This window comes from Oryza glaberrima, chromosome 11 (assembly GCF_000147395.1).
Source record: "Oryza glaberrima chromosome 11, OglaRS2, whole genome shotgun sequence".
Taxonomy (NCBI): Eukaryota; Viridiplantae; Streptophyta; class Magnoliopsida; order Poales; family Poaceae; genus Oryza; species Oryza glaberrima.
In genome coordinates this window covers 23602195-23629734 of record NC_068336.1, presented here as the reverse complement: position 1 = coordinate 23629734, position 27540 = coordinate 23602195, and the positions used below count along the sequence as shown (strand labels likewise).

The window sequence follows — 27540 nt, the reverse complement described above, 5'->3', positions numbered from 1 at the left end:
GAGAAGGTCGTGCGTCGCCGCTCCTTCCTTGCCGCGATCTTCGGCGATGGCGGGCGACACACCCACAACGACGACGCTGGTGGTGGCGACGACGTTGTGAGCGCGAAGGATCCTCCCCGGCGGTCCACCTCTCGACTCTCCTCGATAGTCCGACGCAAGCGGCCGCCGGATGCCGACAGCGCGGTGGAGTCGCCGCTGGACGAGGCGCCCAACTCACCCGAAGGCAATAGCACCAGTAGCTGGTGGTTCCCTTTCCCCTCGCCGGCAAGGCAGGTAGGCAGCACCGCCGCAAGAACACTGGCATGGGCACCAGCGGTGACGGGATCTCGGAATAGAAGGCAGAGGTGTGTTTGTTTTAGGAATTTCAGTGAAGTTGCTGATTATTTGTATGTTTGTTGCACTTTATTCTATTAAGTTGTTTCGTTCTGTTTTGATTCTTTGTTGCATACATCGATTTTTGGTGTTGCAATCCGCATGTTCGACTATTGATTTGGTTGAAACAATTTTGATCAAGCACTGAAACATTTTTTCTCTGCGAGTGAAACTTTGACTCATTGTTGCATATATAGATTTTTGGTGTTGCAATCAGTATGTTCAACTATTAATTTGGTTGAAATATTTTTTCTGAAGCGCTGAAACATTTTTCTGTGCTAGTGAAATATTTAGAATATTTTAATTATTGAAACAATTTTTATCAAAAGATGAAACATGTGAAACATTTCTGAACAACACAGTGCAACACCGTCCGATGATTTTCATAAGATCGGACGTCCGATCTGTAGCATCCTCCGATAAACAATGTTGCACCAAATAAAACGGGAATGGGCTTTTATCAAAAAGAGAACAAATCAGGCCCAATTTTACCAGTTTGTCACGAATTTGGCCCAGTTGAGCTCTCCAAATCTTAAACCGACTTGTATTCTATCTCACGAGCGCCGCTCGTTAACTTCCTCTCGCAATCGCCGCCGCGATATAAACCTCGACGACATCGATCCGTACACCGATCGCCATGGATCGCCACGCGCCGCCGCCGGAGATGGCCGCCGGCGGCGACCGCCTGAGCAAGCTGGACGACGAGGTGCTCGGCCACATCCTCTCCTTCCTCCCTGCCAGGGAGGCGGCGCGCGCGTCGTCGCTCTCGTCGCGGTGGCGCCACGTGTTCGCCGCCGTGCACACGGTGTCCATGGCCGAGACCGACGCCGACCACCCCGCCATCCGCGGCTACGTCAGCCCGCCGTACCGCCGCGGCCTGGACCCCCTCGCGCCGCCGGTCTTCTCCGCCGTCGTCACCACCGCGCTCCTCTCGCGCCACCGCCGCCGCCGCCATCGCCCCGTCCCGCTGCGCGCGCTCCGCGTCGACATGACGGGCTACGTGCGCGCCGACTCCGCCGCCGTCGACCAGTGGGTCTCCTACGCCGTGCAGCAGGCGGCCGCCGACCATGGCCTCGAGATCGATCTCCGCCTCGGCCGCCCCGCGATCTGCGACCGCGCCTACTCTCTCCGCGACAGCGCAACCATCCCCGAGGACGACGACGACGACGACGATGACAATGCCGAGGACGAGCAACATGACAACGCCGCCGACGACGACGACGAGAAACAAGAAGCGAGAGATCGCTCGCCGTCGCCGGCAAAACGGGCTCGTAGTCATAGCCCCTCTAGCTCGGACTACGACGACGACGTCGCCTCCTCCGACGACGAGGAGGTCCGTGGCTACACTCCTGTCTTTCGTCCATGGCGGCCGGTGCACACCATCCCGAGCATGCTCTTCTCCTGCGCCGTGCTGCGGTCGCTCGCCCTCGGCTCCTGCGGCTTCGCGCTCCCGGCCACCGTCGCGCTCCCGTCCGTCGAGACGCTGGTCCTCTCCCACGTCAGGGGCCCAGCGAGCGACGTGCAGCGGCTGGTCTCCGGCTGCCCGCGCCTCGCCGACCTGACGCTCGAGGCCTGCGGCGCGGTGACCGCGGTCACCATCCTCGGCGGCGCGCGCCTCCGCAGGCTGGCCATCCGCTGCTGCCACCGCCTCGCCGCCGTCGCCGTCGACGCGTCGGAGCTCCACACCTTCGAGTACAGGGGCGCCGTGCCGCGCGGCCGCGACTTCCTCACGCTCCACCACGGCGACGCCCCGCGGCGGCGGCGCGGCATCGCGTGCTGCCACGTCGACATCTGCGGCGAGGAGGCGACGTCGGAGGAGGAGCTCACCGGCCTGAGGCTGTTCCTGCAGCTGTTCGCCGACGACGCCACGCACCTCCACCTCCAATCCGCCCGCCTCGGCGCCGGCGCCGACAAGGACGCGCTCGCCAGCTTCCCCACCTTCCCCAACCTCCGCCACCTCGAGCTCTGGGGAAGCCTGCCCGACGACGACGCCGCCGCCGCCGCGGTGACCACGGTCACCACGATCCTCAACAGCACGCCGGGGTTGGAGGCGCTGACGCTGGTGTTCCACCCGCGCGGCGACGGCGGCGACGCCGACTCGTACTCGCAGAACGAGCTCCGCGACGCGCACCGGCTCAGGTACAACCCGCACGCCGTGCTCGCCGCGGCGGCGGCGGGCGGCGCCATGGTGGTGCCTTGCCTGAGGAGCACGGTGAGGGAGATCAACCTGGTGCACTACCAGGGCGGCATGGCGCAGCGGTCGCTGGCCAAGTTCTTGCTCTGCAACGCGCCGGCGATCGCCGAGCTGTTCTGCGTGTCCGCCGAGGGGCCATTGTTCATGCTGGAACAGCTGAAGCAAGAGCTAAGAGGATGGTTGATGAATAAGTCGGCCAAAACATGCTTTCGCTGATGAAGTATATAATTATAGTATAATTGATTTTAGTAGACTTGTATTAGATGCAATATTTTTGTCATCTTCGACCCATACATAATTCTATCTAATTTATAATACTTCCAAATTAAAAAAAAAAGCTCTCCTCAGTCACGAAAAATTATCATTGAACATAAAACACGAATATTAAGAAATGACCAAATATCAAATACTCCCTCCATATCAGAATATAACAACATAGGAGAAAGGGTAAGTCTTCGAAAGACTAGCTTACCATCTTGTGGAGCTAGTCAGAGGACCCGTATACGTTTCTCATCATTGAACATCATCAAAGCTTTCAAAGTTGAGCAATTGCATTTTTAATGCCTAATCTCATCTACGAAGATTAAGCATGTGGATTTAACTTGAGAGTTTTTTTTGTTCATATAACTAAGATTTAGATTTTGATGCTCTATCGGTGTGAATGTGATAATCGAGCTTGGATTATTGCCGTGGAGAGAGGGGAGAGCTAGGGGTTCTTTGGATGATGATGAAGACAATGAAGATGATCACGACAAGTTTTCTGACATTGCAGGAGTTGTTAGAAAACGATAGCCAAACAAATGATAAAAAAACAATAGATTAAACATAGAATACACGAGATTTAACATGGAAAACCCTCCCAAAACAGAAGAGAAAGAACCACAGGCACCAGCCAGTAAAATATCTTCACTATATCTGGGGTGAGATTACAACGCCACACGGCGGCTTACAAGAGTATATATACAGTGGAACCCTAAAAGGGATGATGATCCGTACGGGATGATGATCCGTACCGGTGACGGGCCTCCGCACTACTACGGTAGAAGCTGGCCTTTATTAAGTACAAATGAATTTGAATCACCACTCAACAGGAGTAAGTCTGCAATTCGAAAAGTCAAATTCCTTTGAAAAACACTTTGAAAAAAATATATACTATATAGGCTCACTGGTTCAATTTTTTTCTATAATTTGACAAATGTTTAATTATAATATGTTTTTAACTCTTCAAAATCAATACGCGCGTCAGAAAAGTAAACCATTGATAGTGACACTAATAGTAGGAAATCAGTTCAGATTTGCCATGGTCTGGATAATCTCTGATTGATTGATGAAATTTAAATTTGACCTAGAATTACGACCAACTATTTCCTTCCAAAAAAACTACGGCCCAGCCCATTTAACCTGATGGGCCAAGCTCGATTTGGTCCAAAGCCCGCCTCGCCAGTCGCCACCGACTCCGATCCATACCTTAGTCCGTACCAAGATCGATCTCTCCCATCACCGTCACATCTCGCCGCCGCCGCCGCCGCCGCCGCCACCGTCGTCCACGACCGATGGCGGCCGGAGACGACCGCCTGTCCGCCCTCCCCGACGACCTCCTTGTCAGCCCAAACACTCACTCGCACACACACCTCTCTCTTTCTCACTTGATAAAACACACACACAGAGAGATGATGAACTGACGGAGGAAGAAGATGAACAGTACGCAAGGATTTCCACGCTGCACACCAGCGCGCACAGCACAAACACTTGTTTTTCACTTCACTTTTGGCACACTTTAACAAATGCTGATTACATTGGTTAAATAGACCACACACACGCACAGGTTAAGCCACGTCTTGCCGCACAAACCGGCAAGCACCTCCCGTGGATTATCCTCTAATCACCTTCCTACATGCAAGGCACAACTCGCTGCATGCAGAGCACCACTAAATCACTAACCAACACATGCATGAGCCATCTGATCCAGTCTTCTCGCCAAGAATCCATGCTTCACTTGCATGCAGATCATGGCCTCCCTGATCAAACTAAATCACACATACTATTGACCTGCTCACTGCTCAGTACACACACATGGAAAAACTAACGAGGACACAAACCACTAATTAGCTAAACACGACTTGATAGGATGAAAAAAACACAAACGACAAGATTAAGTCTAACACTCCTCATTCGCGTCCTCCACTTCGCGCCCGCCAGGGAGGCCGCGTCCACCAGCTTGCTGTCGCGGCGGTTCGGCGCGCTCTGGCGCTCCTCCGGCGCCGTCAACCTCGCCGCCTGCGTCCCCGACGGCAGGGACGCCTTCGTCCGTGCCGCCGAGGCGGCGCTCGCCGCCGCCGACCGCGCCGTCACGCGGCTCACCCTGCACGTCGAGGGAGACGACGAGTGCTCCACGTACAGCTCGCTCAGAGTCGGAGATCACGACGTGCTCGACGCCGTGGTCGCCCACCCGGCGGCGCGCCGCGTCGAGGAGCTCCGCGTCGCCGCCGTCCACCGTGGCCAGCCGGACGAACACGACGACGCCGTGATGGACGACGACGTCTTCCTCTACATCCTCAGGTTCTCCTCCCTCCCGTCGAACACCCTCCGCGTGCTGGACCTCACCAGGTGCCACAACTTCTCGCCGCCGCCGCCGCCGCGCACCGCCTCCGCCGCCGTCGCCTTCCCGAGGCTAACGACGCTACGGCTGCGACAATGCACGTATAGCGTCAAACACCTCCACGGCATCGTCGACGCCGCGCCGGAGCTCGCCACCGTGCACCTGGAGTTCGTCCTCCTCACGTCCGATCGCCATCGCCGCTTCGGCCCCGTAACATGGAACACCGGCCTCCGCTTCCCGTCGGCCACCGCGCTCGCGCTGATCCACTGCCGGGGCGAAGGAGGCGCACCGGGCAGATCAATGGAGGTCACCGCGCCGAGGCTGCGATCCTTCACGTACAAGGGAGAAGCGGTGCGGTTCGACCTAACCTCGCCGCCGCCGACGGCGCCGGACACGACGGTGGTCACCGCCGACCTCCACTTCACCCACGGCCTCGGGCGATGCGTCTACCCGCATTTCATCCACAACTTCACCAACGCTAGGGTGCTCCGGCTCAAGGCGAACCACCTCGACGACATGGCCGTCGCCGAGGTGTTCCCCGACCTGGAACACCTCCGCCTCGAGCTCGACGGAGCTTACAGCGGCTGGAGCATGGCGGCGGAGACGGCGGCGGCGACGATCGCCGGCCTGCTCCATTGCTACCCGGTACTTCGTCAACTCGAGCTCAATTTCATCAGCGATTTGCCACCTGATTCTTCTTGCAAGAACACCAAGCAAGTGAAGCATTTGTTTCAGAAGAAATGTGATGCGGATTTCGAGAAGTCGATCGATGATTTCATGCGCCTCATCAAATTCAAATCGAAGCAGAGATTGGATATCCCTGGACTGAGTGATTGCTCCTTCGCATGCTTGAAGAGTAGTTTGAGAAGAGTCAGTCTGCAGTTCAGGTTGGGAGAGGATTCCGATTGTTTTGGAGTTCGTCTGATCAAATTCTTCGCTGAAAACGCAATGTTTCTCGAAGAACTGCACATTTTGACAGTGGAAACCGAAAGCAGTACAAGTATATAGGTCTGAATATTGAATGAAGGATATAGAAGTACAACATGATGACAGGCAACGTTGGGATATACTCCCTTCATCCCAAAATGTTTGACGCCGTTGATTTTTTAAAAAATATTTGACCATTTGTCTTATTTTAAAAAATTAAGTAATTATTAATTCTTTTTCTATTATTTGATTTATTGTTAAATATACTTTTATGTATACGTATAGTTTTACACATTTCACAAAATTTTTGAATAATACGAACGGTCAAACATGTTTAAAAAAGTCAACGGCGTCAAACATTTAGTGAAGAAGGGAGTAGTTTCCACCCACACCTTCTATCGGTGCGATTACCTACACTTGATCTACAACTTCACTATGGTCAAGGTGCTCAAGCTGAAGTCGCCGTCGCCGTCGCCGTCGCCGCACCACCTCACCGACATGGCTTTCATCGAGGAGTTCCCCAACGTCGAGCACCTCGAGCTTGATGGAGCTTACAACACTTGGTGCCACATGGCGGCGACCTCAAGCTTAATCTAGCCGGCTGGCAAGGTATCACCTGGTTTTCCCAAGAACTCCAAAAAAAAAGGGAATCCAAATAAAAGTGGAGCATTTCTTTCACAGAAATTCTCAGCTTGATTTCTATGAGTCGATCGATCATTTCATGGGCGAAGCATCGGAGGAGACGATGGGTTCCTCCATGGATAATAATCATATTGGCGTCGGTTTTGGACCAATCTACAGAGGTGTTAAAAGGAGAAGGATCGAATCCATTCATCTTGCACGCTGGAACTTGGAGAAAACGGTTATGTAGACTTTCGCTAACTTTGCATAGTGAATACGTTAATTAGTATCTATTCCTTGTGTTGGTAGAGTTGTTATTTATATTTCTTTTTATTCTATGTTAGACATATTTTTGTTGGGCATTAAGCCATCAACTTTGTAATATATAAGTGGCCTGTGATGGGTGATAATATTTAAATTAATGTATCTTTTTTTTCTCAATATAGATGTTTGTCACCACTTACACTGTTGAGATATTTTCATCATTGGCCACTCACCGATGACGAGGTCAATATCAATCATAGATATGCCATGTGGATTATCACCTAAAATAGATGGTTGGTCGATATTGCGGTTATATAACACCACTGACACTATTGAGATATTTTCAACACTGACCACACATCAATGATGAGGTCAATATCAGTCATATATATGCCATAATGTGGATTATCACCTAAAATAGATGGTTGGTCCCTCGATATTGTGGTTCTATAGCTTCTATTGAAGTAAAAGTTGGGTTTATCCATTATAAAGATAATGAACCCAATCATGGTGATCATCACGATGACGATTATGGATTCCACACTGGATTGAGTTATTACTCATTCGCATGATTACAAAACAGTATGAGAAATTCAAGTTGGCGGATAATAACTCATTTGGATTCATCTGGATTGAGTTACCAGAGACAAGGCCAGATGCTCATCGCACGACAAAAAGCGATTTTTGGGAAACTATTTTGATCCTCAAGAGGATGCACTCCCTTTTTTTTAAAAAAAAACCATTGAAATGGCTATGAAAAATTTTCGAAAAAAATGACAACACTCATACGACATATTTATACAACTCCATAAAATCTTAATTCCAAATCCAACTCATACATCCAAGATATAAAAAAGATAAATTATGCAACTTTCATACAATATGATTTTTTTAAGCAACTTTCATATAGAATTTTTTTACAAAACACACACCGTTTAGTAGTTTGAAAAGCGTGTGCGCGGAAAACGAGGGAGATGAGTTGGGAACATGGGATTAAAAACACATATACTTATATGTTCAACTCTACAACATTATATTCTAAGGCCCTGTTTGATTTAGCTTAGGATTATTATAATCTGGATTATTAGGAGTAAGCTGAAACAAACAATTAGATTATTATGATAGATTATTATAATCTATAAGCCAGATTACTATAATCTAATAATCTACTCTGGAGGAGCTTTTTTTAGATTATTGGGTGGTTAAAGACCCACTACCCTTAGATGCCTCTAATAATCCAGAAAAACAAACACCTCGGAGCTTATTCTATGTCAGCTTATTATAATCCAGCTTAGAGTAATCTGATTTAATAATCTAGATCACAATAATCTTAAACTGAAACAAACAGGGCCTAATTAATGTGTCATGCATGTTTGCATGTGATATAAGATGTTCTATATGTGCAGTCTATGATCAATGTTATGTTGGGATGGGATCACGGGAGAAAAAAAAACTCAGGTAGTTTAGAGACTAGAGAGAAGAGACTCTCTTTCAAGAGAACAGGCAATTTCATTACCCGGATTTGAAAGAAAGCTCAGACGTGCACAAACATATACTCCCTCCGTTTTTTAATAGATGATGCCGTTAATTTTTTCTCACATGTTTGATCATTCGTCTTTTGTTATGAGTTGTTTTATCACTCATAGTATTTTAAGTGTGATTTATATCATATACATTTGCATAAATTTTTGAATAAGACGAATAGCCAAACATGTGAGAAAAAGTTAACGGCGTCATCTATTAAAAAACGGAGGTAGTATAAGTCTAAGATATTTTAGCTAGGTTGGTCTTAATTTGGAGACGTACTCGGAATGAAAAGTAACAAAATTCTTCCGTTAGCTAGTCTTGCCATACGTGCATTCACATTAACACATGCATAGTAATAGGGTATAACTGAAACGCCACGCCACGTGCTAATAATTAGCAGATGCCCGCGTGCGAATTCAGAAAAAACTTCCACAATTCAACAGCCGAAATTTTTGTAATACTCAAAAGTCGAATAATATTAGACCGTTGAATTGAGTTTGTACATATATGCCTGTGAAGAATGAACAAGACTTGAAGCAATTAATCCATACTAAATTGAATCGTAATCCCTCCGTACTCGTAAAGGAAGTCGTTTAGGACAATATTTAAGTCAAACCTTGAGAATATAAATCATAAATATATATTAAGTTATTGAGTTTGAAAAGGTAAAAATTATATGAATAGATTTGTCTTAGAAGATACTTTCATAAAAGTATATACATATATCACTTTTAAATAAATATTTTTATAGAAATAAGAAGTCAAAATTGTGTTTTGGAGACCGTATCGCTGTCATCAACAACTTTTTTTATGAGTACGAAGGAAGTATAAGACTAGTACAGGCACAGGGTCCACATGCCAAGTCTACTGGAAGCATGCAGCACGTACGTACGTCGTACCAACCCTACCAACTTGCACCTAGGAAGCACTAAATTGACAACCTCATGTCCTAGTGTAAAAGTCAAGCATCGATCAGGCTTAGTTAAGTTCTACATAGTTGACTTTTCCGAGCTATAAAAATATACACACGATACGTACCCGGTTGCAAAAATTACATTTTGTATAGAAGAAAATTCTTAGGTACCTATGAGTTTTCGCTGTATCCCTCCTATGCCTCCTATGCCTCTGCATTTTTCCGCATCTTTTATATGTCCTGAATTGTTGACCATGAATTGATAGCTTGTATCTTCACATAATGTTATGTACGTGTTCACATAATGTTATGTACGTGTTCTTCTCTCATACTAGCTTCTGTGCTAATTTATTGAGAAGAACAAAATTCTCAATGCGATAAGATTCATTTATAAAAAGAAAATAAAGGGATTATATTTATTTGAGCACAATTTTAAAACTAAAATTTAATATTTTAAAATGAATTTCAAATCAAATTCAATGATATTCATATAACATTTTCAACGAAAATTAAGCCCAAATATAAAATAATTTTGATGTTCAATTCCGGTGAAACTTTCGTATGGAACTCATCATTTGTTTAAAAGTTATGTTTGAGAATTTAAATTTTGTTATTCAGGTATGGGTTCAAATAATTCCGTCCCATTTGAGTTTGTTAAAAAAATCACATTGAGAATTGTACGTATTTTCTCTGTAATCTAGCACATAAGTATGAGAGAGGCAATATAGGTTGTGTTCTTCTCCAGTTTTCTCAACCCACCTCTCTCGTTTTCTGTATGGATGGTTTTCAAACTGTTAGTCGGTGTGTTTTTTTTTAAAAAAAGTTTATATGAAAGTTGTTTTAAAAAATCATATTAATGTATTTTTAAAAAAAAAGTTAATACTTAATTAATCATGCAATAATACGTGCTTCGTTTTATTTTAGGGAAAAAAATCTAAGAACCAACTCACATTCAACAAATGAAGGGGGTATATGGGGTATGAAAATGAAAACTCAAGAATACGAAGGAGATAAGACAAAATTCAAAAACATAAAAGGGATTGAGAAAAAATCATAGGCACGCAAGAAATTTTATGTTTTGTGTATATACATAGATCGATGCAGTCAATTATTTTATACTGTGCCTCATAAAATGTCTTTTAGTATTTAAATTAAACTATTGAAAAATGCTTTAGCTAGATTTGTCCTTACGAAAAGTTTTGAAATACTACCTCATGCACCGTCACAAGATATAACTCTCACAATATACTAACTTCTCTATTTAGAGTCTTATCTCAACCAATCATAATCATCTTATTTTTATTTCTTTACCTACGACTCTCTTAATATATAGTAGTTCCTTAATAATGTCTCGTTTTTAAGGTTTTACCAAAATTTGTCTAATTTCCACTAGTTTCCGCTGATAACTGGCAATGGTTTTCCAAGCCCCTAGCCTTCTACGAGAGATTTGATAATTTAACACTTTTGAAAATGGGAATCGATTAATTCCTATCATCTCTCGAAGCTAAGCTACCTACCTACCTCCGCTCTCTATATATGTGATGCCATTGGTGCCTCTCGAAGAGCACCTGCAACAAGCAAAAGATCAAGAGAACGTACAGTTCACTAATGGAGATCACGAGCAGCGCGATGCTGAAGACGACGACGACGCCGCCGCACCCGCTCGCCGGCGAGAAGGTTCCCCTCTCCGCCTTCGACCGCGCGGCCTTCGACGTCTTCGTCCCCTTGGTGTTCGCCTACCGCGCGCCGGCGCCGTCCAGCGAGGCGGTCAAGGAGGGCCTCCGGGTGGCCGTCGCCGCGTACCCTCTCGCCGCTGGCCGCCTCGCCGTCGACGTCGCCGTCGACGGCCAGGGGCGCCGGCGCCGTCGTCGTGTCCTGCACGTCAACGACGAGGGCGTGCTGGTCCTCGATGCCACCGTCGAGGCCGACCTGGACGCCGTGCTCGCCGCCAACGTCGCCACCGACCTGTACCCCGCACTGCCGGAGCATAGCTTCGGGGCGGCGCTTCTGCAGGTACAGCTCACCCGCTTCAGGTGCGGCGGCCTCGTCGTCGGCCTCATCGGCCACCACCATGTCTTCGACGGACACTCCATGAGCACCTTCTGCGTCACGTGGGCGAGGGCGGTGCGCGACGGCGAGGCATTCATCGTCCCGTCTCCATCCCTCGACCGCGCCAGCACCGGCGTGCCACGCAGCCCGCCGGCGCCGGTGTTCGACCACCGGTCAATCGAGTTCAAGGTAGGTAATAAATCCAGCGATTCGTCTGGCGCCGCCGTGGAGAAGATCGCAAACATCGGCGTGCGCTTCACGGCCAAGTTCGTCGCCGAGCTCAAGGCCCGCGTCGGCGGCCGGTGCAGCACGTTCGAGTGCGTTCTCGCGCACGCGTGGAAGAAGATCACGGCGGCGCGCGGCCTGAAGCCGGAGGAGTTCACGCGGGTGAGGGTGGCCGTCAACTGCAGGCGCAGGGCCAACCCGCCGGCGCCGGCGGACCTGTTCGGCAACATGGTGCTCTGGGCGTTCCCGAGGCTCCAGGTCCGGCGCCTGCTCAGCTCGAGCTACCGCGACGTGGTCGGCGCCATCCGCGCCGCCGTGGCGCGCGTCGACGCCGAGTACATCCAGTCGTTCGTCGACTACGTCGAGGCGGCGGACGCGAGAGGGGAGGAGCTCGCCGCGACGGCGGCGGAGCCGGGGGAGACGCTGTGCCCGGACCTGGAGGTGGACAGCTGGCTCGGGTTCAGGTTCCACGAGATGGACCTCGGCACCGGGCCGCCGGCCGCCGTCCTGTCGCCGAACCTGCCCGTCGAGGGGCTGATGATCCTCGTGCCGGCGAGCAGCGGCGGCGGCGGCGTCGACCTGCTCGTCGCATTGGCCGACGATCACGCACAAGCTTTCGAGCAGATCTGCTACTCGTTGGAGGAACATGCTATGATACACTCTCATCTTTAAATGGAAAACTCAAGTCATAAACAAACTAGCTCGGTGACCCACGTAATTACGTGGCTAGCATCCACAAAATTATCTAGTTTTACACATAATTCTTTTTAAAATTTATTGAATAGTCATTTCGTTGTATTAGGACTTTCAAAGATTGTATTTAAAATAGGTTTTTAAAATAAACGAAAAATCAGGATGTTACATCTTCTCCATAAGCGAGGCATCGATAGTCACTCTGCTTGCCCCTTTTGCGCTTAAGAGCTTGAGACAGCGAACCATATCCTCCTCGATTGCGTGTTCGCTCAGCAGACTTGACACCGTTTGTTGTCGCCCCATGGTTGGACTGCCCTCTCCCCTTCCCACGGCAGTTTGCTTCTGGACTGGTGGCTGTCTTCTAGGGCTTGTTTGCCCGAGTATCTTCGCTCTGGCTTTAACTCCTTGGTCCTCCTAGTCTCTTTGGCTGCTGTGAAAGGAGCAGAACTCCAGGGTTTTTGACTCTGCTCTCTCCTCAGTCCCCGTTGTCATTGATTCCATTCACTCGGAAGGCTGTCCGTGCTCTGCCACAGGCATTGTCGTTTCTGGGGATTTGCTGAGAGCATAGTGTGGCACCCCCCCTCCCTTTTGTTTGTTCGAGTAGTTTTTTTTTTTCTGTAGTAGTCCTTTTCTCTTTTCGCAGTTGGTAGTTAGAGTGGTTTTCTCCCACAGCATAGGTCTGTCTGGCCGATTGCGTTGTAACAAAATCTCTATTCTTCTAATATATTAACATGCAATCTTTTTGCGCGTCCGAAAAAAAGATAGTGCACCACTCTTGTTTTGGTGCTAGCTCCGCCTTAATAAAGCAGCTGGTGTTAATTCTGATCCGCGAAGTGCCAGCATGAGCGATATGTGAACCTAGGGACGCGAAAGATGTGCTAGAGCTCGATCTGGTGATCGAGCGATCTGAACGTAGACGCGGACGATTTGTTCGGCCGATTCGCCGCGCCACAATACTTACCCGATCGATACATGTCATCCTCGACACCAAGATCGATCTGATCTCCGTCTCCGCGTCGTGTAGAATCGCCGCCGGTGTATGCCGACGAGGTGACGACACCCATGGCAATCGGCGCTGGCGGCGACCGCCTGTCCGCCCTCCCCGACGACCTCCTCCTCCGCGTCCTCCACTTCGCGAACGCCGTGGAGGCCGCGTCCACCAGCTTGCTCTCGCGGCGGTTCGGCGCGCTCTGGCGCGGTCAACCTCGCCGCGCGCGTCCCCGGGTGAACCTTCGTCCGTGCCGCTGATGCGGCGCTCGCTGCCGCGGCCGCCGGCGGCCGCGTCGTCACGAGGCTCACCTTACACGTCGACGACGACGGAGATCATAGCGACTGCACCTACATGTACAACTTGCTCAGAGATCACGACGTGGTCGACGCCGTTGTCTCCCACCCGGCGGCGCGCCGCGTCGAGGAGCTCCGCGTCGCCGTCGCCGTCCACCCTTTCGGGCACGACAAGATTAACACCATGAGCAGCAGCGGCAGCGTCCGGATCTACGACATCAAGCTCGCCTCCCTTCCGTCGAACACCCTCCGCGTGCTGGACCTCACCAACTGCCGCAACCTCACGCCGGCCACCGCCACCGCCTTCCCGCGGCTGGACACGCTACGGCTGCGGCATTGTACGGCGAACATCGACGATCTCCACCGCGTCATCGACGCCGCGCCGGTGCTCGCCACCGTGCACCTCGAGTTCGTCTACCTCGTGTCCGATGGCCAGTACAGCTCCGATGTCTGGACAGTCTGGTCCACCCGCCTCCGCTTCCCGGCGGCCACCGTGCTCGTGCTGATCAACTGCGACACCACCGGCGCCATGGAGATCTACGCGCCGAGGCTGCGATCCTTCACATACAAGGGGGATGCCGTTCAGCCGTTCGACCTGATCTCGCCGCCGTCGCCGCCGGACATGGCATTGGTGAACCTCCACTTCACCCACGCCTTCTATTGACACGGCTACCTAAACTTCATCCACAACTTCACCATGGCGATCAAGGTGCTCAAGCTGAAGGCGCCGGCGTCGCGCCACCTCAGCGACATGGCGTTCGTGAGAGTGTACCTCAAGCTTGATGGAGCTTACGACACCTGGAACAAGACGGCGGCGGCGGTAGCTGTTGAGATGTGATCCAAATTCAGTTGCATTTAATAAAGACCAGCTTCTGCCGTAGTGCACTTAATAAACCACGGGCGTCATCCCTTTTAGGGTTCCATCATATATATACCTCTTGTAAGCCGCTGTACGGCGTTGTAACATCATTTCAGATATAGTGAAGATATTTTGCTGGCTGACGCCCGTGGTTTTTTCTCTTCTGTTTTGGGAGAGTTTTCCACGTTAAATCTCGTGTCTTCTGTGATTGATCTATTGTTTTTTATCGTTTGTTTGCCTATCGTTTCCTAACAGTGGCGAGCCTCCTCCATTGCTGTCCGGTGCTTCGCGAGCTCAAGCTGACTCTCGTCGGCACCTCCAAGAACTCCAAACAAGTGCAGCATTTCTTTCGAAGAAATTCTCAGGTTGGTTTTGACTCGTTTATCGATCGTTTCTTGCGAGATCATTGCGATGACGACGATGGATTCCTCCCTGGATTGAGTTACTACTCATTCGCATGCTTGAAGAACAGTTTGAGGAGAGTTAGCCTGCAATTCAAGTTGGCCAATGATAACTCCAAGTCTTTTGGAGTTCGTCTGGTCAAATTCTTCGCTGAAAACGCAATTGTTCTAGAGGAATTACGCATATTGACAGTGGGAAATTAACAGAAAGCTGAGCTAGGACAATAATCTGAATGTTGAAAGGATGGTTGTCGGAGCCCGGTAATATTTTTGTAGGGTATTGAGTACATGACATCTGGATTGCATGTTTGCTCTCACTGAAGTTGGATTAATGTAGTGTTCTCATGTGGATTGATGGTTAATTTACGGTTATTGTTGCGGTTATATTTTTAACATCTTGTGGAAAGTGGAAACACATGGTGTTGAAAAAAAAAAGGTGCAGTGTTTGGGAATTCAAATTAAATATGAGTAAACTTATGACAATCAACCTTTTGACTGTCATACTAGCTCCTTTTTTTGGAAAAAAAAAGTGCAGTGTTCAGTAATTCAAATTAAATATCAGTAAACTTGTGGCAGGGCGTGTGTGGTTTAAATCGTGAAGTCCCGTGTTTGTAATTTTTTTCCTGCTCTCAATATAAACTTTGCACTGTCTGATGTGAATTGTTTAAAAAAAAAACAAACCCAACATCCTCATAATTTCTTCTTAAAAAAATATTTGGAGGATGTCTCTCTCTTCAAATCTATTTTTCTCTTTTTAAATTAAAACTGAAATTACAGTCCATCTTAGCCTTCTCATTTTTCCTTTTAAATTAAAACTGAAATTACAGTCCATCTTAACCTTTTTTTTCATAAAAATTACGGCCTAGCCCATTTTAGCCTAATGGGCCCAGCCCGATTTGGCCCAACGCCGCCTTGCTACAGAGACTATCTATAACCCGAACCAAGATCGATCTCAATAACCGACGTCGACGACCGATGGCCACCGGCGATGACCGCCTGTCTGACCTCCCCGACGACCTCCTCCTCCGCATCCTCCACTTCGCGAACGCCAAGGAGGCCGCGTCCACCAGCTTGCTCTCGCGGCGGTTCGGCGCGCTCTGGCGCTCCTCCGGCGCCGTCAACCTCGCCGCGCGCGTCCCCTGCGGCAGCAGATACATCGGAAGAGCGGCTCTGATCGCCCGCCGCGACGCCTTCGTCCGTGCGGCCGAGGCGGCGCTCTCCGCCGGCCGCCGCCGCCGCCGCCGACCACCGCGTCACGAGGCTCACCGTCCACGTCGAGTGCGACAAGGAGGACAAAGGCTCGATCGCCAGCTTCCTCCTCAGCAGCGAGAACGACGAGCGCCGCGGCCACTGCGACGTGTTCGACGCCGTCCTCTCCCACCCGGCGGCGCGCCGCGTCGAGGAGCTCAGCGTCGCCGCCGTCCACCCTCACTGGGGCGACAAGGGCAACATCGTGAGCAGCCACGGCGTCGGGATCTACAGCATCAATCCCGCCACCCTTCCGTCGAACACCCTCCGCGTTCTGGACCTCACCAACTGCCGCAGCCTCGCGCCGTCGCCGGCCGCCGCCGCCGCCGCGTTCCCGCGGCTGGAGACGCTGCGGCTGCGACACTGCACGGCGAACATCGACGATCTCCACCGCATCATCGACGCCGCGCCGGAGCTCGCCGCCGTGCGCCTCGAGTTCGTCCATCTCATGTCCAACATCCGCGATGTCCCCTTCCTGGTGCAGCTGGCAATGTCCTCCACCACCCGCCTCCGCTTCCCGGCGGCCACCGCGCTCACGCTGATCAACTGCTTCACCAACGGCGGCATGAGCGGCAGCGTTATCGACGCGCCGAGGCTACGATCCTTGACATACAAGGGGGCGGCGAGGTCGCAGTTCGAGCTAACCTCGCCGGCGCCGGACATGAAGATGGTCCACCTCCACTTCAACCACTACTTCCATCAACGTGATTACCTTCGTTTCATCCATAACTTCACCAAGGTCAAGGTGCTCAAGCTAAAGGCGGAGAATGTCGACGACATGGCTGTCCATGGCGCATTCTTCCCCAACATTGCTCGCCTCGAGCTCGACGGAGGTTTCAACCGTTGGAGCAAGACGGCGAAGGCCGCCGCCGCGATCGCGAGCATGCTCCATTGCTGCCCAGTGCTCTGCGACCTCAACCTGAATCTCATCAGCACGGTGTCACCTGACTATTTCAAGAACTCGAAGCAAGTTCAGCATTTCTTTCAAAGAAAATCCCAGCTTGATTTCGACAGGTCGATCGATGATTTCATGCGAAACAGCGTATCAAAGCGTGGTGATCATCGCCATAACGGCGATGAGGTTTCTGGATTCATCCCTGGATTGAGTGACTGCTCCTTCACCTGCTTGCAGAACAATCTGAGAAGAGTTAGCCTGCAATTCAGGTTGGATGAGAATTCTGAGAATTTTGAAGTTCGTCTGGTAAAATTCTTCGCTGAAAACGCAATGGTTCTCGAAGAATTGCGCGTATTGACAGTGGAAACTGAAACCTGAGAGAGTAGAACAATCTGAACGTTGAAGGATGGATGATGCCCAAATTAATCATCCAACAGTACTAGGAATTATGCATAGAGTTTGTCTGGAATTTCTGAAAAGTTCACCTGGTTTTGTAGTAGGAGTATTAGTACATCTATCTGGATTTGTAGTCTCATCTTGAAAGAAGAACTGTCAAGATAGTTGGATTTAAATTTTTGCTCACTGATGATGGATTTGTATACTTGATATGATGAACTGCAATAAGTATTAATAGAAAATATTATCGACCACAAAAAAGCAGGAGTAGAAAAAGATTATCTTCCTTTTCTTTGTATGCATGCACCCTTATTTGTTTTTCATATTATCCAAATAGTAATGACTTTTTAGAGGAAGTTTGATAAGATTTATCAATATGTACTACAACATAAACATGCAATTTAAATTCAGTTCAATAACATATTACCATATATAATACACATTTCAATTTATTATTTTTAATAATTTGTAGAGGCTGGATTTAAACTTTTATTTTTAAGCGTTGTATCACATTGATTTTTCTTGTCAAATGCTTTTAATTTTTTTTGTTATTTAGGAGACGTGTAAAAAAGCGAGGGGCATCCCCTTCAGAATCAAACTAAATTAGTTATTATATAAAATTGTTTTGAACAGAACTACAAAAGGCTTTCAGTATCAGTATGCGTGAATAGGTATGTGTCTTGACCGGACAAGTTCGTGGATAAACGGGAAAATTCCTTTTTCCAAGCCTATCCTGATAAATGAGCTTGAACACAAAAACAACTTTGGTGGTTGATATTCCTCTATTAAATTATGTCTTGTCCTGCTACAGGATTTTGGCCAGCTTATATAGCCCACAACCGTACATGTGATATTACAATTTTGCACTATGGGTCCATATGAGTTTACAATTATACCCTTGCCATGTCAGTAATCCTAGGGGCATTTTTTTTTTAGAATTACACAGTACAACACAGACACTCACAACGCACGCGCACTCACACCTATGAATGCACGTACGCAAACCCTACCCCTATGAGCATCTTCGAAGACTGGGCCGGCAAATTCTGGAGAGATTGACGAAGTCACCATATTTTGGTATATTTTGGAGGTCATTATGGTCTTTTGGTGCCAGCTGGGAGGAGTGATTGAGAGTGGTCCCCATGGAATCTTTTGCCATCTTTCTTGTTCGAGTAGTGTTTTCCCCTTGAGTCATTAGGTTGAGTGTCTTTTCCATCTTGAGTTGTCTTTTTCATCTTGGGTTGTCTTTTCCATATTGAGAGTTTGAACACTCCTTCTCACCTGCCTGGCTCTTGGAACTTACCTATCACTAGTCAGAAACCTACTCAAACGAGACGAGTTGCTTCAGTAGCACAAAACCACTCGAATAGAACGTTAATTCCACTTGAATAATATTTTACCTTTCGAGTAGTATTTTACCACTCAAATAGTATTTTACCATTTAAACACTTAGAAATCTCAAGACCTCCTTCTCTTTAGTGTTTTGACCGAATAGGGAGTATGGTGTTAGCCCCATGCTACAACAATATGAACAATTTTGAGACCAATATTAGGCATATATAGCCGGGCACTTAGATAATATATTTATTTCCGTGGTCATAATATAACTTATAATCAGGGTTCAAAATTTCGGTTTATCCCTTTTACCGGCGCAGATAGAACCGAAATTTCAAAACTGCAGAATTTCATAATATTCTGGTCCGAAATAATTTGAATTAACAAATTTCGATAAAAATGTGAATAAACCGTGCTAAATTCAAAGCACATGAACAATTCTGGGAATTTTAGACGAAACAGTTTCGTATCGTGGTCCGAAACCCTATTCGTAATATATTTGCCACGCACGAATCTCAAAGCACAATTTTGACGGGACAGATATAAGGTGAAAAACAAAAGGAACGGGTGATATCTGATATGATACCAAACCGACACGTCCACGAAGTCCTGAATAAAGCCACCGATCGTTTACTCGTTCCATCGTCTAATAGCCAGATCGCATCGCATAGCCTCGCCGGCGCGCGCCCACGACGAGATGGCCGCCGGCGGCGAGGACGACCGCCTGTCCGACCTCCCCGATGACCTCCTCCGCCGCATCCTCCACTTCGTCCCCTTCAGGGAGGCCGCGTCGACCAGCCTGCTCTCCCGGCGGTGGGGCTCGCTCTGGCGTTCCTCCGGCGCCGTCAACCTCGTCGAACACGTCGAGGACGAGGAGGAGGAGGACGTCAACCTCGTCGAACACGTCGAGGATGAGGAGGACTTCGACTTCGACGACGAGGAGGACGACGACGAGGTCACGGCGGAGGAACCTTCGGCCCGCCGGCGCGACGCCTTCCTCCGCGCCGCCGGCGCGGCGCTCACGGCCGCCGACGGCGACATCTCATGCGACCACGTCACGAGGCTGAGCGTCGACGTGGACGGCCCCGACGGCTACTGTATCACGAATTTCCTGGACTGCGACGAGTCGGCGGCGGCGTACGACATCTTCACGGGCATGGACGTGCTCCACACCGTGGTCTCCCACCCGGCGGCGCGCCTCGTCGAAGAGCTCTGCCTCCGCGTCGCCTCCGAGTCCGACAGCTATGGCGTCCACCGCCGCCACCGCGACAAGGAGGAGGAGCCCAGTACCGACTTAGGTGTCTACGGCCTCAGCCTCACCTCCCTGCCGTTCGAGAAGCTCCGCGTGCTGGACATCGCCGGGTGCAACAACCTCTCCCTGCCGCCACCGCCCGCCGCCGCCGCCGCCGCCGCTTTCCCGCGGCTGCAGACGCTGCGGCTGCGGCGGTGCGCCGCGAAGGTGACGCACCTGCAGCGCCTCATCGACGCCGCGCCGGGGCTCGCCACCGCGCACCTCGAGTCCGTCGTCTTCAACACCGACGACAACAACGACAACCAGAGCTACAACCACCGCGACACCGGCGCGTGCAGCAGCATCAGCCTCCGCTGCCCGGCGGCGACCTCGCTCGCGCTGGAATGGTGCGGCTCTACTGACTACAAGTTCTACTACGCACACAGCACATACAGCGACGACGACGACAGCTGCGGCGGCAGCATCGCCATCGACGCGCCGAAGCTGCGCTCCTTCAGGTACAAAGGCCTCCCCCGGCCATTCCACCTCAAGTCGCCGGCGCCGGAGACGACGAGGAGTACGGCGGTGAGCCTCCACTTCAACTCCGACTATTATCTCAAGGATGACACATCACGTGTCCACTCCTGGCGTTTCATCGGCAACTTCACCAACGCCAAGACGCTCAAGTTGAAAGTGGATAACCTCGATCACCTCGCCGTCGCCGACAAGGCGAGCCGATCGAAGCTCCTCTGCGTGCTGCCGAACCTCGTGTCCGTCGAACTTGAGGCGGCGCAGCTGATGAACACCAAGAAATCGGCGGTGGCGATCGCCAATCTCCTCCGTTGCTGCCCGGTTCTCAGTGAGTTCACCATGAAGCTCGCTGCCGCCACAACGTGCACCGATAGATATTGGCCAGACCACCATGGCAGATTCCAGCCAGATTTCTACGATTCTGTCGATCACTTCATGCGCCGCAAATCGAACACCACGACGGCGATTTCCTCGATCGATAGTAGAAAAGGAAATGGTGATCGCCATGTCGATGAGGTCCCTGATATCCCTGCATTGAGCCGACGATCGTTCACCTGCTTGCAGAGAAGTCTGAAAAAAGTTAGCCTGAAGTTTAAGTGGAGCTGGGACGATTGCTTTGGAGTCCAGCTCGTCAAATTCTTCGCTCAAAATGCAATGGTTCTTGAAGAAATGCGGATCGACAGTGGCGACAGAAAACTGTGCGACCATATGAATCTGAATGTTGAAAGATGGGTTGGGGCTGATTCGACCAAAATTTCTCTGAAACGCAAGAATTTTGCGAATAGTACATGGGAGTTTTCGAGAACTTGTCCAGATTCGACACCGGAGCTTGAGACGAGTACAACAAGCTTTATAGTCTTACCCCTTGAAAGGTGACAGATGATGGATTATTTGTAATGCATCTGAAAATAATGCATGATAGCTAAAGGGCTACAATAATTGTATTTGTGCTTGTAAGATCAGAATTTTTATAAATAAATACGTATTTGGTGATTTTATATGGTTTTAAAAGGAGATACCCAGTGCATTTTAGTGCAAATTTTGTTGATCTCCCGGGAGTTACACAAAGTAACATTGAAAATTATAGTACCTCACAATATATACCTTCTTAAATACCACAAAATTGTTCAAGTGTTTGAGTTGTTATATGAAAATTCATTACAAGCTAAGTGCATCTGTACTTATCTCTTGCTTGTTGTATATATTCAAGTAAGTCAGTCATAAAAATTCTATAAATATCATAGTACCATAAATATTTCTCCACATTATGGAATAGTAAATTCATCAGTGGCACATATAAGCGAGAACAAAAGGAACAGATTTGGTGATGAGCAGTAGCCGAATATATGTAATTATTTTGTTGATCTCATAGTGTAAATCTATATTGGAATCGAAATTTTACGAGATGGTATATGAACATTGTATCAATATTGTCACTTTAGTTTATAATTTCTAATAATATTAGATTGATATTTGTGGTGTGAAGCTAACAGGTCAGGTACACAAGTGATCACACACTTGGGTTGCAAAAAAGAACTATTCTAGAAGGGGAAAAACATGCATGTGTTCTTATACAGATTTAGGGACAGCTAGCTATTGATATTATGAAATTATTTAATCAACTTATTTTTTTTCCTGAAATTTCGATCTGTGGATTTGAATTTGGGTTTTCGGTTTTTTTCCTTGGCAATGGCCATCGCCATCCGGCCTGTTGCGTTGTATAATTAAATCTTTACTTTCTCGTAATATATCGACGTGTAATTTTTTTTTGACTAATTAACGGGGGAGGGGGGGGGGAGAAATTCCCCACCTGAATTTTATCATTTTAATCTTTAGAAGGGTTACAATCATTATTACATAAGATTTAGAGTTTGAATGGGAGAAGAGAAAATTCCTTTCCACACCTGAATTGCAGTTCTATCTTCAGGCTTAAGGATTTCTGCCCATAGGGCAGCTTCGCTTACACAGCGTTGCAAACAGGCATTGATCGACAGAGCTAGTCCCCTGAAAACCACAGCGCCCAAAAGCATAGCAGGTAGAAAACTCTAAAGTGCAAAACTGACACCGTGTGCGACGGCTTGAGTTGGTGAAGGAGGGACACGTCTTGAACAGCAGGTTGTATAGCAATATTCTGCTAGACATTGATGGCAAAGGGGCAATGAAAGCATACATGGCTAGCCGTATAGATGGCCATCTGGGCCGCCCGGCACGGTATGGCCCAAACCCGGCCGTGCCTAGGCTGAGGCTTGTCGGGCCGGCACGGCCCGACCGACACACTGGGTCGTGCCGTGCCAGCCCACGGGTGGCATAACGGGCCAGGCACGGCCCAATACTACTCGGGCCGGCCTGAAGGCACGATGGTTCATCGTGCTTCCTCACAGAAAAAGTCTATTTATGGTCCCTCAAATCTATGGCAATCTGTGGCTGTGTCTAAATGGCTGGAAAATAAGTCTATTTTGTATTTCTCTTCTCTTGGGCCTTGCCTTATACGATTATTTAAGTCTATTTTGCATCCCTATATTTTTTTTATTTGATCAGCCGTGCCGGGCCGGCCCACCGTACCGAGGGTGTAGCCCAGGCATGGCCCAGCTGACAGGCCAGGCCGGCACGGGCACGACCCCAGTCGGACCGTGCCGTGCTTGGCCCAGGCCAAAATGGCGCGCTTCAGGCCAGGCCGTGGGCCCGGGCCATATGGCCATCTATAGGACTATAGCTAGCCGTTTCCACATCCTGCTTGAAAATGTCACAAATTGCAGTTTGAACAATCCTTTTCTTAAGCAGATTCCGTTTGGTAGATAAGCGATCTTTAATTAACCAAGAGCCAAGTTCGATCTTTAACCAAGAGCCAAGTAAACATCTTCACGTGCAATTTTTTTGCGTGTTCACAAATAAAAGATGAACGTATTCGCGAAAAAGAATTTGGAAATTTGTAAGAGATCTTGTAGACGACGGTGAAGTCCAATTCTCATACGTATAAGGCCATTAAGCCCGAACTAATGACGATTGACGGTTCGTTAATCCCATAGCTTAGAATAGATCGACACCAATTGCTACCTAAACTAATTACGATGGCCGCCGACGACCGCCTGTCCGTCCTCTCCGACGACCTCCTCCGCCGCATCCTCCACTTCGTCCCCTCCAGGGAGGCCGCGTCCACCAGCTTGCTCTCCCGGCGGTGGGGCTCGCTGTGGCGCTCCACCGGCGCCGTCAACCTTGCCGTGCGCGTCGTCTACGACGAGGTCTCCGGCGACGACGAGGCCTTCTCATCCCGCCGCGACGCCTTCGTCCGCGCCTCCCAGGCGGCGCTCGCGGCCGCCGGCGCCGGCGCCGGCGTCACCAGTCTCACCCTCGACGTGGCGGGACGCTGCCTCTCCGGGATAGACAAGTTCCTGAACTACGGCGGCGGCGGCGGCGGCGAGGAGATCGGCGTTGTCGACGCCGTGGTCTCCCACCCGGCGGCGCGCCATGTCGAGGAGCTCCGCGTCGGCGTCGCCGCCCCCATGTACCGCACCGACGGCGCCAAGCAGCGCCCCTGGCAGGAGGCCAGACGATGGAGGAGCGACGACATCTATACCTACACCCTCAGCTTCGCCTCCCTGCCGTCGGCGACACTCCGGGTGCTGGACATCACCGGGTGCAACTTCAGCGACAGCAAGCTCGCCCTGCCGGACGCCGGCGTCGCGTTCCCGCGTCTCGACACGCTGCGCCTGCGGCTCTGCGCCGTGAGGTTGGCTCACCTGCAGCGCCTCATCGACGCCGCGCCGGGGCTCGCCACCGTGCACCTCGAGTCCGTCTACTTCGAGTTCAACGTATACCTCGACTACTACGGGGTCTACGGCGGCCTCGTCGCCGTAGAATCGCGCCTCCTCCTCCGCTGCCCGGCGGCCACCGAGCTCGCCATGGAATTCTGCGGCTCTAGTAGCTACATCAACTCCCACCTCGACGGCGGCATCGGCATCGACGCGCCGAAGCTGCGGTCCTTCAGGTACACGGGCCATCCCCGGCGATTCTACCTCGAGTCGCCGGCGCTGGAGATGACTGCGGTGAACATTCACTTCATCGGCGGCGACCACAGATTCGCCGACACACTCTGGCGATTCTTGGGCAACTTCACCAACGTCAAGATCCTCAAGTTGACGGTGCAGGAGCTCGGCCACCTCGCCGTCGCCGGCAAGGCGAGCCGAGCCGAGCTCCTCTGCAAGTTCGGCAACCTCGAGCGCCTCGAGCTGGAAGCAGTGAGGAAGCCGACGAAGACGAAGGCGCCGGCGGTGGCGATCGCCAACCTACTCCATTGCTGCCTTGCTCTGGTTGACCTCAGTCTGAAGCTCAAGCTGCTCAACTACGCATGGTCGAAGAATTATAGTTTGTACTTGAGGTCATTTCATGCGAAATTCCAGACAGATTACGACAAATCCGTTGGTCTGTTCATGCATCACAAATCGAAGATGACAGCGGTTTCATCATCCTTGATTGATGAACACCATGATGATAAGTTTTCTAACATCCCTGGATTGAGTGGAAAATCATTCGCCTGCTTGAATAGCAGTCTCAGAAGAGTTAAGCTGCAGCAGTTTCAGTTGGGTTCGGCCTCCAACTGTTTTGGAGTCCGGCTTATCAGATTCTTCGCTCAAAATGCAATGGTTCTCGAAGAAATGTGCATCGACAGTGGTAGCAGAAAACTCTGTGAGCACATGAACCTCAATGTTGAAAGATGGGTTGGAGTTGATTCGTCCAAGATTCGTTTGAAAGACAAGAATTTAACAGAGAGTTCATGGGAGTTTTCAAGAATTCATCCAGATTCGGCACCAGAGTTCGAGAGGAATGCAACAAGCTTTAAGGTGTTACCCCTTGAAAAACGATGATGATCGTGCAATTGTTACCCATTGAATGGCAGTAACGATGAATATAAGATTTGCATCTGATAAATAGTGCATTCAGTTAATTCAATTACTAGAGGGCTATGATCATTTTGAAGTTTTTATTTGCAAGGGAGTTTTTAATAAATACTCCCTCCATTTCATGTTATAAAATGTTAGTCAAACTTTATTAAGCTTGATTAAGTTTATAGAAAAATTTAACAACATCTAAAATATAAAATTAGTATAATTAAATCTAACATTAAATATATTTTTATAATATGTTTATTTTGTGTTGGAAATACTAATATATTTTTCTATAAATTTGATCAAATTAAAGAAGTTTGACAAGAAAAAAAGGTCAATCATCTTATAATATAAAAAACGGAGGGAGTAAATATGGTCAAGAAGGGGGCGGTGGCGATCGCCAACCTGCAACGTTCCGTTGTGCTTTTCGTGACCTTGGCCTGAAGCTGATGAACACATGGCCTGGACCGGCTTGTGCACGCTGGAAATTAACATGTTGTACGTCTTAACTAATGTAACACAAGACTAAAATGCCGCAAAGGCAATGCCATTCTCTACTGATGAATAATGGCAAAGAGGAGGAAGGTCCTTGCCATGTTGTTAGGATAAGTTGTTTCAAGAGGCACTCACATCTCTTGAACTCTGGCGGCGGTGGAGGTAGGCTCGTCTCCGGTGTTGACCCATCCTCCACGATGAACGCCGTCGCCATGTCCATAATGATGTGGAACTCAAAGTGACAGTGCAAGTACCACATCCCTGTTAACAAGAACAAAACAGACAATGACACATCAGCCACTCTTTTCACCCAATTCTCATACCTACCAACTTAAAACGACAAAATAATATCATGTTATATAACATAATAATGAATTCCTTATATGCCATTGAAAGTTTACCTGGATTGTCTGTGATGAAGCGGACGGCGGCCCAACCACCGCGGGGAACCAATATGGTGTTCTTGAGCTGAGGGTTGTGGTCGTTGAACTTCCTGATGTCCCTCTTGGCGTTGAAGTTGCCGAGCCCCTGCGCGAGGAGGAAGACGTCATAGCCATGGAGGTGCATGGGGTTGGAGTCACTCATCAACAGCGTGCTGCTTTGGATGATGATCTCCACTGATGTGTTATACTTGAACTGCTTCAGTTTGGTCGCCTTGAACGTTGGCTCCAGCACCTCTTCAAGCGGGCCAGGAGGGATGAGAGCGGGGTTGGTGTAGTTGTATGGCCATGGTGGCCGAACGGGGAAGTCCTCCATGTAGACGCCTTCCAGAGTGCCGTCGTAGTAGCGCTCGAGGAGCGCGGTGGTGTTTGGGTGGGTGAAGGAGACATTGTTCATGGTGGCCACCTTGATGGTCTCCAGGCTGCGCTGCCGCTTGCAGGTGGTGTTCCGACCACGACAGATGGTACCAAGCCCAAGGATGATGAAGATGCGCTCGTCGACGTGCATGGGAACACGACGATGCTTCGGATGCACGAGGCCAGTAAGATTGGCATGGAAGTAGTAGGATGGCATGGTGTTGTGTTGGTTAGGCATGATCGGCATTGGGACCGGTAGGCCATTGTTGTTGGCATCGGCCCTTGCTAATGTGGGTGGCAGTCAACCTAGATGGAAGAAACCGGGAGAGGGATACCTGAAGATAAATGTTGATGGAGCCTTCAGGAATAGCACAGAATCTGGTGGCTGGGGTTTCGTCATCAGAGATATAGCCATCGCAGTCGCAGCGGGGTCGGGCAACCTGCAAAATGTTTCTGAACCGTCTCAGGCAGAGACCTGCCTCCAGGCCTTCAAGTTTGCTTCAGATGCTGGTATATATGGGGAGAAATATTGAATTGGAGGCTGACGCAAGTATGTTGTGTTTCGATTTTGCTATAAATTATATGTTTTCTTCCAAAAAAAATGTTAAATGTAAATACGATATAATTGTTGCGTTGTATATAACTACAATTTAATTTGAATATAACTTTTTTCATACAGTTCTAAACCATTAGATTTAATTTAAGATTCGTGCATGTTGAAAAGAAAAAGATCACACAGCATGCACGGGTGAGGAAATTTGGTCTCGCGACTTTCGCTTCATGGAAATAACGTGTTGTCGT

General features: G+C 49.4%; 6 protein-coding genes and 1 pseudogene across 6 annotated transcripts; 6 read left to right on the top strand and 1 right to left on the bottom strand.

Annotated features, from left to right (window-relative positions):
- The first annotated feature begins 1009 nt into the window (after nt 1-1009).
- Nucleotides 1010-2782, top strand: LOC127753637 (uncharacterized). Its single transcript, XM_052279048.1, has one exon. The coding sequence runs from the start codon at nt 1010-1012 to the stop codon at nt 2780-2782; it is 1773 nt and encodes a 590-aa protein (XP_052135008.1).
- A 711-nt stretch (nt 2783-3493) lies between these two features.
- LOC127755831 (uncharacterized) lies at nt 3494-6689 on the top strand. Its single transcript, XM_052281466.1, has 3 exons — nt 3494-4161; nt 4731-6165; nt 6457-6689. Exons 1-3 carry the CDS (start codon nt 4120-4122, stop codon nt 6687-6689), a joined length of 1710 nt encoding a protein of 569 aa, XP_052137426.1. The 5' UTR covers nt 3494-4119.
- Nucleotides 6690-11025: 4336 nt separating this feature from the next.
- LOC127755446 (tryptamine benzoyltransferase 1) lies at nt 11026-12363 on the top strand. Its single transcript, XM_052281126.1, has one exon. The coding sequence runs from the start codon at nt 11026-11028 to the stop codon at nt 12361-12363; it is 1338 nt and encodes a 445-aa protein (XP_052137086.1).
- A 3540-nt stretch (nt 12364-15903) lies between these two features.
- LOC127753874 (uncharacterized) lies at nt 15904-17124 on the top strand (annotated as a pseudogene).
- Nucleotides 17125-19480: 2356 nt separating this feature from the next.
- Nucleotides 19481-21529, top strand: LOC127753922 (uncharacterized). Its single transcript, XM_052279370.1, has one exon. The coding sequence runs from the start codon at nt 19500-19502 to the stop codon at nt 21438-21440; it is 1941 nt and encodes a 646-aa protein (XP_052135330.1). The 5' UTR covers nt 19481-19499; the 3' UTR covers nt 21441-21529.
- A 2103-nt stretch (nt 21530-23632) lies between these two features.
- Nucleotides 23633-25426, top strand: LOC127753926 (uncharacterized). The gene has a single exon (XM_052279373.1). It carries the CDS (start codon nt 23633-23635, stop codon nt 25424-25426), a length of 1794 nt encoding a protein of 597 aa, XP_052135333.1.
- A 526-nt stretch (nt 25427-25952) lies between these two features.
- On the bottom strand, nt 25953-27010 carry LOC127755830 (laccase-20-like). The gene is made up of 3 exons (XM_052281465.1): nt 26344-27010; nt 26078-26203; nt 25953-25972 (listed from the first exon to the last, which is right to left on the bottom strand). Exons 1-3 carry the CDS (start codon nt 26984-26986, stop codon nt 25953-25955), a joined length of 789 nt encoding a protein of 262 aa, XP_052137425.1. The 5' UTR covers nt 26987-27010.
- Nucleotides 27011-27540: the final 530 nt, after the last annotated feature.